The following is a 12803-nucleotide window of genomic DNA, read 5'->3' as shown; positions in this document are numbered from 1 at the left end:
AAATAGATCCGTGTTTTGCTGGGGCTAGTGTAGGAGAGCAAGGACTAACTACAAACAGGCACGACGAAGCTTTGGGGTGATGAAATGTTGCAAAACTAGATTGTGGTGGTAGGTACATAACTCTACTAAACTGCTAAAAAAAAAAATCATTGAATTGTATCCTTACATAAAATGAACTTTATGGTCTGTAAATTACACCTCAATGAAGCTGTCTGAAAAACACACTCGCTTTCAGAGTGCCTACAGGGACCTAAACCGGAATTAATGTACAGATTCCTCTACCAACCCTATGGGGTAGGTAGTATTATCCCCTTTTCACAGAAGAGCAAAGAGCACAGAGAGGTTAGGTAACTTGGCCAAGGTCAGAACAGTGGTAGCCGAGCTCGGATGGGAACCCAGGCAGTCAGGCTCCAGGTTACAGTGCTTAATCACTAAATGCTTAGTTCTCGCTGGGAGCAGGAACAGCTAGGTTAACACCAGCTGGTGACTTTTCAAGAGTGAACATTCCCTCCAAGATATGACAACCTTCTTCCCTTTCTGATTCCTTCTCCTCTTTTCCTGCAACTTCATCACCTCCCCCACCCCTGGACAGTCCAGATCTGCTAACAGGCTGGTCCTTGCATCTAGAGCACTCCCCAGTGAGTTCAACATGGGCTCTGATGAGCAGACAACCTAGGAGCTTAGCTGATCCCACAGCCAGCAGGAGTTAACTCTTTTTCTCACCCTCTATATCTCCAGAATGCTTTTCACATGAATGACACAGCTCTTTACAAACTAATGACTGCAACCATCCTCTACATTTATATGGTTTTTATAGGAAATAGAACACAGGGTTGGCAAGCATATGTGTGGTTTTCAGAAATTAGTCTGAACGTTGCCATTCCTTCCAAAGAACCTGCTCTACTCTGTGGCCTGAGGCTGATACATAAGACTTTCCCGAGAAACCCATAATGAAAACCTTAACGGGCCCAGACACACTCAAGTTAGGGAACAATAGTGCCTGATCTTAGATTAGGAGGGATTTTTGCCTTGGCACTAACTCCCCCTTCTTGGAGACAGTGCCTCTCTTAGACAGCTGATTTAAGAGAGCAGGCAATCCAAATCAACGTTTTTAGTACAGTTTTAAAAAGGGGGGCGAGAATTAAGGGAAAAGAGCAAGGGCTTTTCCTAGAGCCAGGATTCTTTCCCAGTGGGGGCCCATGCCCTGGGCTGGCTGGGCAGGAGGTAGGTTTCCTGCTTTGCCTGCTCGACTGTACAAGGAAGCCTGGGGTGCTCTCAACTGCCTTCTTCTGGCTCCCACTGCCTTGGGGGAGCGCCATGCACAACCTTGAAAGGTTTCTGGGATAAAAGCATCCATGTTCCCCTTGCAGATCACACAGAAGACTCTGAAGGTGGAGATCAGCCTAATTAGAGCTGCAGGCTTCCCTGCTCATACCAGAAACACCCTTCTCTCCATCCTCCTTGGTCTTTGAAGATATTCCTCAAGGAAGGTTTCTGGGATAAAAGCATCCATGTTCCCCTTGCAGATCACACAGAAGACTCTGAAGGTTGAGATCAGCCTAATTAGAGCTGCAGGCTTCCCTGCTCATACCAGAAACACCCTTCTCTCCATCCTCCTTGGTCTTTGAAGATATTCCTCAAGGTGCAAAAATAACAAATACCCCAAGCTCTAAAATATTGGGCCTGGAGCTAATAGTTAGAGGTAGAAGACCTAATCTTTGAACCAATGGGGTCTTGGCTTTCCATCTTCCCTCTGGCATCAGGGGAACATTCTGGATTCAATAGAATCCCTGAGATAAACTTAAAATAGGCCCCTTTATTGCTTGTTTAGGAGCACTAGGGAGAATGTTTAATAAGAAATGGCCCACACACAAGATTCCTAGGATGACTTTTCTAAAACACCAATCTCATAGCACCATTGCCCCTCATTCTGTGATAAAACTTTTCTCCACCTTCCTGTTGTCCCAGAATCAAATCCATTCTTTTGCCAAGACTCAGCATCTGTCTATGCCCTGACTTCTCCTTCAGTCCTGTCTCTCACCTCACACTCTTTAGTCAAAGTGACAATTTCTGTAATTCACCATGATTTCTCTTTCTCTTCAGGCCTTTGCATCTCGACCTGTCCAGCCCTCCCTTTACTCCCAGTTTGCCTTCAGGATTCACCTCCTGCAAGATGCCTTCCAAGATTCTGCTCATCTCTCCCCCTTCCCGAACCCACACAGGCTGGGCTGTGTGACCCTAAAGCATCCTGGTTACGTTGCTATTACAGGGCTTCACCTCCTGCAGAGCCAGTGCCTGTTGATGTGGCTGCCTTCTGCATGAAACTTGAAGCTACCTGAGGGCAAGGACTGGACCTTTGACCTCTTTTCTTCCCTAACTGCCAGCACAGTCCACAACACACTCCAGCTGACAAATACTAGGGTACTTCAAAAAGTTTGTGGAAAAAGAGAATTGAAAGATAATGGGGATCTTTCCATGAACTTTCTGAAGTATCCTCATATTCCAATGAATCAATAACAGCAGGCAAGAAAGAAATCTCTGGATTTCTGTGAACTGCTGATCTTTGCAAAAAAGTCTGTACGTAGGTGGTGAGGAGAAGGCATAGTTTTATTAGCATGTTTAACGGAAGACAATTTTAGTAGCATGTTTTCCAAATCACCAAGTCCAAGATGAGCTTCCTGGTTCATGGCACATATGAATAAAAAGCATACTCATTCATTCAGTCTTTCATTTATTCATTCTTTCAACTGGAAGTTATTGAGTACTCGCTGTGTGTCAGGCAGGATGCTAGGCACCTGGGATACAGAGCTAGGTGTGGCTCCTGCATTATGGAGCATTTAACAAGGTCTATTTGGAGGAAAGGACCTTCCTGTTTGAAAGGAAACCTAGCAATAGACTTACAGAGGACTTGAGAACTTTTAAGGACTGGTTGGGATTCATGAGCCTCAGGAAAGAAAGAAATAAAAGCCTTCAAAATAAACCTGATCAAGAGTCATTTAAGCCTGCTAGTGAGTAACTGCATTCCCTGAGAGGAAGTGGAAATAGGAAAGAAGGAAGAGAGTTTCACAAGAAGCTGCAGAGATCCAGATAAGACCTCAAGAGCCTCAGAGATGGTAGCAAATGCTGTGATGTCTTAAAACCCACTGCCAAAGGAGCTTAGCAGCGCCTCTCTAGACCTCCAGGGTAAGTGAGCAGTTCTCTGCGGTAAAAGAAGGCGGGAAGCACAGCTCTGGGCCCCCTGCCATCTCCTAAGGCCCCGGCAATTGCTGCTGGTGCAGATGAGGCCTCAAGCCAAACCTGAATCAAATCTTGACTCTACGATTTCCGAGCCCCATGACTGTGAGTCTTGGTTTCCTCTATCCACAGAGAGCGATTATTACTGCCACTTCCTAGGATTACTCTAAGGACTAAATGAGATGATAGACTGTGATGCATTTGTACACACTGGCGCAGAATCTGTGTGTATATGGTTGCTAGAGTTACAATGATACTGTCATTCTAGTGTCACATACAGACTGAATGAGATCATGATCCAAATGCTTAGCTTTCACGGTAAAGTCTGATGAGTATTATAATACACATAATTATGATACTATTTAATATATTACAATGTAATATATCCCAATATAATATAGCATAATGTATTAATCAACAGTACTAGTCTGCACTTATTGAGCACTCTGTGCCAAGCCTTGTTCTAAGCACCTTATCAGCCCTATGAAGTAGGTCCTATTATTGTCCTTATTTTACAGAGGAGGAAACTAAGGCACAGAGAGTAGGTCCTATTATTGTCCTTATTTTACAGAGGAGGAAACTAAGGCACAGAGAGGCTGAGCAACATGCCCAAGTCATATACCCACAAACTCAGGGTGCTAGGAGTGGAGCGCAGTGGCTGGGCTGCAGACCAGGCTGAGCAACATGCCCAAGTCATATACCCACAAACTCAGGGTGCTAGGAGTGGAGCGCAGCAGTGGCTGGGCTGCAGACTGTCTGGCAGGCCAATCTGAAGCACACCCCTCCCTTCCCCTGCCCCCAGCAGCAGCACCTGGGGCTGTCGGCTGCTCACCACAGGAGAAGTCCAACCACCAACTCCTCCTTTGAAATCCACTTTGGGCCTATGGTCTGTGGCTACTTAAATTTTCAACACACCATTTCTATTTTCAGCTTGCACAGCCTCATTCCTATTGTATAAAGATCCCTTCATCACTCTAAAACACTCTGCTTTGCCCTTTAAGAGGTGCCCCTTATTTCTGGAATCTGGTCAAGGAGTTCATATTCTCTTACCCCTGGGGGTTCTCAGTCTGTCTATTTCTAGCTCTGAGTTGCTTTTGAAATCCAAGGAATCAAAATGTTATAAAACGATAGCACTGACACTCTTAGCCTTTACTTCTAGGAGCACAAGCAGAAGTTTCCAAATCCTGCTGGGAGTGGTGGGACTCTTGGCTTCCTCCCTGCTCTGGAACTGAAGTCCTGCTTTTATCTGTTTTATATACCTGGGTTTCAGGTAAGGTTTCATTTGAAAAGGGGTCCTGTTTTAAAAGCTGTTTGAAAACCACTAAAAGGTCCTGACATGTTTAAAACTACTGAGCATATGAGTATATTATTAAAGGAATTCTTAGAAACCACTGGTTTCAGTTCTTGCCTTTCTCAGGGTGAGAAATGAAGATAAGGCAGGACCAGAGGGCTGTCTGTCTGTCCCTCTTCCCTCACAAGTCTTTGTGATGCCCTTCAGAACCCACTCAGGGCACAGGCCCTGAGAGGCAATGAGGTCTCCATCTTGACCTTCGGTCTCTCCTGTTGTAAGTTTCCATGTGACCTCCCACTCTCATAAAGGACATACTTATCCCAAGGAAAGACTGCCCCTTGGGTGATCATGACAGAGCTGCCTTTAGAATTCCAGCAAGCCACTATTCCCAGCTTCTGGAGTCTTCCAAAGCAGGGAAATAACCGCAGAAAAATGGTCAGCTCTTAATTTTTCCTGAGTCCTCTGGGGTAACAGGAAGTAAGACATAACAAAGAAAGATGGACTTCTGATGAGCCTTACCTGTTTTTCAATGAAAGCGTTGATTCTCTGCAGCATCCCTTCACATGTGAATTCATATGGCATGTACGGCTCAATCTGCAGAAACACAACGTTGTACCATGAAAAAGGAGGACACAGGACATATGATACTTACCAGTCCTCCACTGATTCACTCAACACACAGGTGTCAACACCTCGAGGCAGCCTAATGAATGATTAAGACTATGGACTTAGAAGTCAACAGACAGGGTTCACAACCTCACTCTGTTCCTTCCTAGGTAGGGGACCCTCAGCAAAACACCTACCGTGTCTAAATCTTAGGTACCTCATGTGTGAAAGGGTGATAAGAAAATCCCACCTCTTTAGCTGTGATAAAGACTATATGGGTAAAAAAAAAAAGTAAAACAAAAGGTGGCGATTATCACCTGCTAAGAAGGTAAGCTCCATGGGGCAGGGTTCATGGCTGTTGGCTCATCTTTATATCCTAGTGTTGAGCAGTAAGGCACATGTATGGACTTAGCAAACATCTGTTAAATGAATGCATGGTCCCCGCTCTGACGGGGTGACAAAAGCATCAGTCTGCATTAGTAGGTGAGGTTAATGTGTACCCAAGAATTCATGGTACTAAAACAGAGGGATAAAGTGCCACAAAGAGTTTAGCTACAAGGTCCTGGGAGGCCAGAGGTCAAAGGAGACTTATGATCATACTGGGCTTTTAAGGCCAGCTATGGTTCTAGCAAGCCAAGACTAGAGAGGGGCAAGATTTGGAAGACATTCCAGGAGAAGGAAGCAGTGTGACATCTGACATTAAAGGACAGCAGGAGGCTGGAGCTCAAGGATCACAGAGGCTGGGGAGACACAATTGGGAGAAAGTTCACTGGATTCCTCAAAATCCCTGAGATTTCTATACTAAGGAGCCTAGACTTTATTTGAGGGGAGGAGGAATCCCTAGAAGGTGTTTCATTGGGGTAGGGGAGGCAACCTGATCAATATTATGACACCAGAGGGAAAGGGAAGAAATGAGGGATTTGATCTCTGCTGCACAGTGTTTGCCAACAATACGCGGCCTGTGTTTTCAGGGGCATACCAATTCATAATGGAAATTTTATTTGAGAGAAAATCACTTGTGATCCAGTATGTTACAGCTTCACAGAGCCAAATGGCACCTCTCAGCAAAAGGGTAGAGAAACACCCTCACCAGCTGCCTCTTAGGTCCACACTTGCCTATGTGGAATCTATAGGGTGGAGAACTGGACAAACCATCTACAAGCTGAGGCTCCCTGAAAATGGGACAACTGACAGAACACTCCTCAGTGCACAGCCAAGCAGTTGGTCTCAGAGCATCCTCCCCACTTTTCTTGTGTGTTGCATCACACATTACATTTGAAATCTTCTTTAACCATAATTTTAAAAAATTTTCTAATATATCTTCAAACGTACAACTAGATGGTTCATCACACAGGCTGGATCTTGGCCATACCTGCCCACATCCATCTGGACACAGCCAAAAAGGGGCTGAGCCATAAATACTGTAATATTACGGCAGACTATTCTGCAAGAAAAGAGGACACTCTATTCCTAGATAGCTTATATTCAAAGAACTCAGAGTACTCTGAAGAACTGACTGTCCTGTTCTCAGCTTGTTCCTTCTCATCTCAAGCTTTTGAACTTGCTGCATCCTCTCTGACCCAGACTTAGCCCTTTACACTATGGACTTGGAAGTCAACAGACCAGGTTGACTTGTATGTCAACTTGAAAATGCACAAAAAAAAAAAAAAAAATTTTTTTAAGGATATTTATTTATTCACCCTATGACTGATTTCAGAAGCTTTCTATAACTGGCCTAGAGATAAGTCTCCTCTCAAAGGTTCATAGAAGGGGAAAAAAACCCCAAACCTAAGATAGACTACATGACACGTCTGCATTCATTTATAAGTGGATGGGTAGAATTTCTAGAGAGAAATAAACGAACGTCAGTGGCCATCTGACATGAGACTGACAGATCCAGTTATGTAGCGGGAAGCAGGCTCAATGCCCAGGGGCCATTCCTACGTCACACTCCAAAGAACATCCATTAGGAAGCGAAGTGAATTAATTCAAAGGGCTCCACACAGTAAATACAAAAAGATGGCTCTTCCTCTGTTCTACCAAACAAGCTGTTTAACCAAAAGGATGTAGACTCATTCATTGTTTTGGGGCCAGTCCACTATTTTAAAGGATATGAAACAGAACAATTTTCCTATAAAGGAAAGAAAAAAAAAAAAAAGGTTTTAAAAGGAAATTGTATTCTTAGGCCACCTCTGCCAGTGAGGTCTCGAACTATCCTGCTGTGGATGGGAGCAGGGTCCTCCACAGGGAAAAGCTCTTCAGACCCCTGGCTTTGTGGATAAGGAACACTGGGGCATGTAACAATCCTTCAGGAACAAGTCAAGACCTTTGGGGGTTGGAGAATGAAAAAGAATGCTGAAACCACATCCACTCACTGAGAAACCCAAGCAGGGCAGCTGTGGAGAAGCAAGGGAGTATTCTTGGTCAGCCTGCTTTGTGGGAAAAGAACTGTTACTCATTTGGCCAGGGCCACAGGAAGGATGCCTGCAGGCTGCACTGTGGAGTTCCTGCTGGTCTTGGACACTGCATTATCTTCCCGTCTTCCCCTCCATTTTCTCTTCTTGACCTCCCTTCTTATGATATTTCCTGTCTCCACTAATACTCACCTTTCCACATCAGAGTACAAATCCTACAGGCAACTGCTCTCGGAGATCAACTTCCATGAGAAAGCCTCCATGGTCTGACCTGACAGAGGTGGCTTGGCACCATTCAATGACAGATGGTCTTGGAAGGTACCAGAAGACCAGGGTTGGAGTCCTGGCTCCTCTACTTACTAACCATAGGATTTTGAGTTAGGCTGGTCCTGTAATTTTTATGGATGATTCCAAATGTAAACTAGGTCATGTCATTCCCCTGTTCAAAACTTCCCATCATACTTACAAAATCCAGTATCATGCCCTATTTAAAGGCCTTACATGTTCTGGCTCTGGGGGACCCTATTAAGGTCTTCATTATCTCTGATGAGAAGTTGGCTGTCTTTAATGTCATTATTTCCCTAAATGTAATAAATTTCTCTGCTGCTTTCAAGATTTTTTTCATTACCTTTGCTTTTCAGCAGTTTGGTTACAATGTATCTGGGTGTTTTTTTCCTTGTATTTATCCTTCCTGGGGTCACCAAACTCTTAAGATCTGTAGAGTGGTGTTATTTATTAATTTGAAAATTCTTAGCCTTTATCTTTCCAATTACACATAAGTTAGGTTGCTTGATATTGTCCCAGAAATCTCATAGGCTCTTTATTATTTCATTCTCTATTCTCTTTGTGGTTCAATTTGACAAGTATTCAAGTTCACTGATTTTTTTCTCTCTAGTGTTTAAAGTCTACTAATAAGCCCACTGGAAGAATTCTTCATTTCTTATATTTTTCATTTCTAGTATTTTTTCATTCCGCTTAAAAAATAGTTTTCCTCTCTCTGCTGAAATTTCCCATCTGTTCACAAATGTTGTCTACCTTTTTGCCAAACCTTTTAATACATTTATCATAGCATTTTAAAGTTGTTGCCTGATAATCTCAACACCTGAGCCATCTTTAGATCTGGTTTTATTGATGGTTTCCTTTCTTAATAATGGATTTTTTTTGTCATGTAATCTAAAATCTTAGAATTAAATATGAGAAAGCTTAGCACCAAATTTCTAACCTATTTCTAGGAAGTATAAGGATTTTTAAGACAATAGTTTTTGTATTCTCATTCCTTACTCCATTTCTCTTTTATTTTACTTTCATGCTTTTCTTTTTAAACTTTACCTCACCTTAAAAAATTAATCAGAGACCTGAATTTGAATCCAGGTTACACTAGTTAGTAGTTATGTGATCTTGGGTAAATCACTTACCTTCTTTAAGCCTTAATTTTCTTATCTATAAAACAGTAAAAACAGTTCTACCCCATAAAATTATAGATGGATTAAATGAGGTAAACAGTCTCTCTCTACACGTAAGCTACGGTTATAAAAAAAATTTTTTTTAAGTGGCCTTAAGTAGTTTTGGGAATAAGGTGGGATAAGGTTGATCACAGTTTTAAACTGTGGAACATTAAAGGTTCAATGAAGCCTCACGTGGGAGTGAGCAGACAACTCAGTGCCCCACCCTCAATGTTTTGTGTATCAGGCATTCCTGTTAGATTTCTGTTTCACAGAAGAGATCTACTGCCTAAAAAGTTCTGGACTCCCTGATTTAAGGTTTTCTGCCTCTACCTCAGCTTTTAAATCACTCCTCCTCAAGGACATGTGTACTTCACTAAGTGTCATGGGTTGTATTGTGTGCACTCAAAAGATATGTTCAAGTCCTAACCCCCAGTACCTGTGAATGTGACTTTTTCGGAAATATGGCAATAAGCAGATGTAATCAAGTTAAGATGAGGTCATACTGAATCAGGGCGGGTCCTAATCCAACAAAGGAAGAGAAGACAGAGACAAGCCACATGACCAGGAGGCAGAGAATAATGCTCTGAGGGTGTAAATCAGGGAACACCTGGGGCTACCAGAAGCGGGAAGAGGCAAGGAGAGGATCCACTGGAGACTTCCAGTGGAAGGAGGAACATGCCCCTGCTTACATTTTGAGTTTGAACTTAGAGCCTCGAGAACCATGAGAGAATGCATTTTTGTTGTTTTAAGCCACCTAGTTTATGGTACTTTGCTATGGCAACCCTAGGACACTAATACACCAAGGGTCTCAGAGACTTGAGAAAGAAGAGCCTTTGATCTGCACAGGGATGACTCTGGTGGTGAAGTGCAGATGTGAGGCAGGTGTTCTGAGGCAGCCCAGCGAGACCACACTCCACTCGCTACTTCTCTCAGCTCGGTCACCTGCGGTTGGGGCACTCTGCCCTCAGCTGTTGAGATGGGGATTGGGACTGTACACGTCATCAATGGGAAGCTGACAGCTACACCAAAGACTGACAAGCAGACCATTTTTAAGGGGGTTGGGCCTGGATAACACAACAGAGTGCTCTTGCTCTCCTGAGAATGTTCCAAATTAATTGAAATCGGCAAATCAGTGGGCCACAAATTGATAACGCCATTCCATTTCCCGAAGGGGCAAGATGGCCTTCATTTGGGCAAATTGGCTATTCCTCCCAGGATATGTGGCTTTCCAGCCTCTTCCCCTTTACTCACACTTGAACCCATGCCCTTCTGGGCGCCCACTTAGCTTTGCTTTACAAATTCCTACTCACCCTATAAGACTGAACTCAAATGCTGCATTCTCCAGAAAACCTTCCCCACTTCCATTCCTAGTTTTACATATTGCTTTTGGCACTAAACGTATTCTGACTTGTATTATGCTTATTCCCAAATATCTATGCCTCTCCCCCTCCCTCCCATCCATCAGGTAGATCACTATATGAGTACTGGGAATACAGTAGTGATAAGGCACTGACACCCAGCTGTGTCCAGCCCGGCTGTGGCCATTAGGCATCCATGCTGTGCCACACTATGCTGTAACCAGGACCCCCGCCCGGATGTCATGCAGCCCTGCCTTCTCTCGCCCTGTGGTTGTCACAGACTAGATGATACCCCGCTGCAGCAGCAGGCCCCCTTGTTCTCTCCCTGTGGTTATACACACTGCTAAAACAGAATTTTTCAGCCTGCTTCCCACCCGCTATACTTTTCCACCCTGAGACAGAATCATAACCACATGAGATCATAAGTTCACTGCTCTTGCTTGGTTACAAAAACCCGGAAATGCTATGATATAAAAATAACTGCCCCACTGCATTGGGGTGCTGAAAACTTTGGACATGAGTCCTTTTGGGCCAAATGCCAGCATTTCAATAAACTCTGTTTTCCTGTTTTAATCCTTGGTTTTTTCTGCCTCTCCCTGCGAGTTCACAGTTACTCACTGCAACAGCAAGACATATATTTCCTGCCCCCATGTTGCTTATAGACTAGCGGAAACTCAGACTATCAATAAGAAAAAAAAGAATAAATAATAATAACTGAACACTTACTATGTGGTAGACACTGTACTTAAGCACTTTATATACATTTGATCTCTCTGGTCCTCACAAGTGACCAGTAAGGTAGGTAATATTCACCCTGCATTATAGGTGAGCGGATGCTGCTAGTAGGTGGTAAAGCTGGAACCCAAACCCAGACTGTTTGAGTCCAGCCTGCCCTCCCAGCACACCTCTATGGCTTTTCCTAAAACAATACAATGGGCTGTACATAGTGCCCTGAGGGGAGACGTATAGGACAGGTGCAGCTGCGAGAGTCCCAGGCAGTCTCAGGGTTGGGAGAGAGGATAACTGAACTCATCCCTACTGGATGGTAAACCTTCCACAGGCGAGGAGCCAGCCTCATCTATGTTTGTGGAAGTAAACCTGCTCCACCACACACACACAGTGGCTCAGAGGGTGCTCTGTATACAGCAGGTACTTAATACATGTCTGCCGAATTGAGTTAGTTACTTCTACAAAATTCTACAAAATGTTTGGATAGAAAAACCAAATAAGCAGATACTCTGTGAAAACATTCCCCACTGTTTCCTTAGTTACTCCTTATCCCTATCTCTACTTTTGTAGGACGAACAGTCCTATCTTTTCAGATCTCTGTGAGAGTAACATAACCACATCACTGAAGCAAGTATAATTCAAGCTCCTACTCCTATGCCTGGGACCCAGGAGCCATGTCAGAAGTCTGTGGAATCCATGCCCCCATTTGGACACCAGCTGTTTCCATCTCACAGAACACCCACAGACACCCCAGGCCGACTCCTACAGCTTGGCTGTGTTCTAACTCCAGTGGTAAGTTGATGTGGAAAAGCTCCACTTACTAAAACCAGGGATCTAGGATGCTTTCCACACATTCCAGCTCACTTTACAAATGGGGGAAATCAAATAAAAAGAACCACCTTCTGATTTAAAATTGCTTTCACTGCATCCTCTACTTCCTCCTGATTGTTGAGGTCAACAGTCCAAACGTGGGGCCGACCAATGAAAACTTCAGCGTAAGGATGCTGGGATGTGAGCTGGAAAAGAAAAAGCAGAACACCTCAGTTTCACAAACACTGACTGTTTTAAAAACCTTCTGTGCTAGATAAAGCGTTAGGCTTTTATGGTACTGAGTTGCACTTCTGTAGGTAATTTTTGTCCTTCCCCTTGATGATCAAAACATCCTGAGAATCTATAAAATAGTGACAGCTCCACATCCTGAATCCCACTTGGAAATAAGAGACAGAAAGTCACAACCAGGTAACAAGGAGGCTGTTACAGGTAGCTTTAACCTCAACATCACACCAAGAAATAACAAACATTTGTTCTCAGCCATAACCCAGCCCTGAAAATCACCTACATCAAACCAGTATCTATTATCCTGGCTAGAATAGACAGGTAAGCAAAGAAAATTACAATAAAAATCAAGGCTATAAATTCACAGGAAGATGAGTAATGGTGCATACAAAAGGTGATAGAAAGAAAAATGATACCAGCAGAAAGACAGAGAGTTTTTGGAATGGTTTCAGGAATAATCATTAGCATAACATTGGAGCCTTAAATTCACGAAGACAATTTGCTATCAGAAAACCAAGAAATTACAGTTTTGTCCTAAAGAAAGTTTCATGTTAAGAACAAAGCAAGGGAGGGAGCAAGATGGCGACGGGTCTGGAGTGAGCGTGCCATAGGACAGAGAGAGCCTGTGAAGTGTGCGCTGTGCTGCCAGAGTACTATTTGCATTTCCAAG

At 43.6% G+C, this 12803-nt stretch overlaps 1 protein-coding gene across 1 annotated transcript in view; it reads right to left on the bottom strand.

Moving 5' to 3' along the window:
- The window catches only part of LOC103599446 (alpha-1,6-mannosylglycoprotein 6-beta-N-acetylglucosaminyltransferase A-like), a 46007-nt gene that overhangs the window by 11982 nt on the left and 21222 nt on the right, over nt 1-12803 (bottom strand). The window contains exons 3-4 of the mRNA XM_008583563.1: nt 11977-12093; nt 5045-5119 (exon numbers count right to left, since the gene is read on the bottom strand). Of these exons, the coding sequence (XP_008581785.1) occupies nt 5045-5119; nt 11977-12093 (192 nt within the window). The remainder of the gene's footprint in view (nt 1-5044; nt 5120-11976; nt 12094-12803) is intronic.

This window comes from Galeopterus variegatus, unplaced genomic scaffold (genome assembly GCF_000696425.1).
Source record: "Galeopterus variegatus unplaced genomic scaffold, G_variegatus-3.0.2 Scaffold2966, whole genome shotgun sequence".
Lineage (NCBI taxonomy): Eukaryota > Metazoa > Chordata > Mammalia > Dermoptera > Cynocephalidae > Galeopterus > Galeopterus variegatus.
This window is presented reverse-complemented; position numbering and strand designations above follow the sequence as displayed.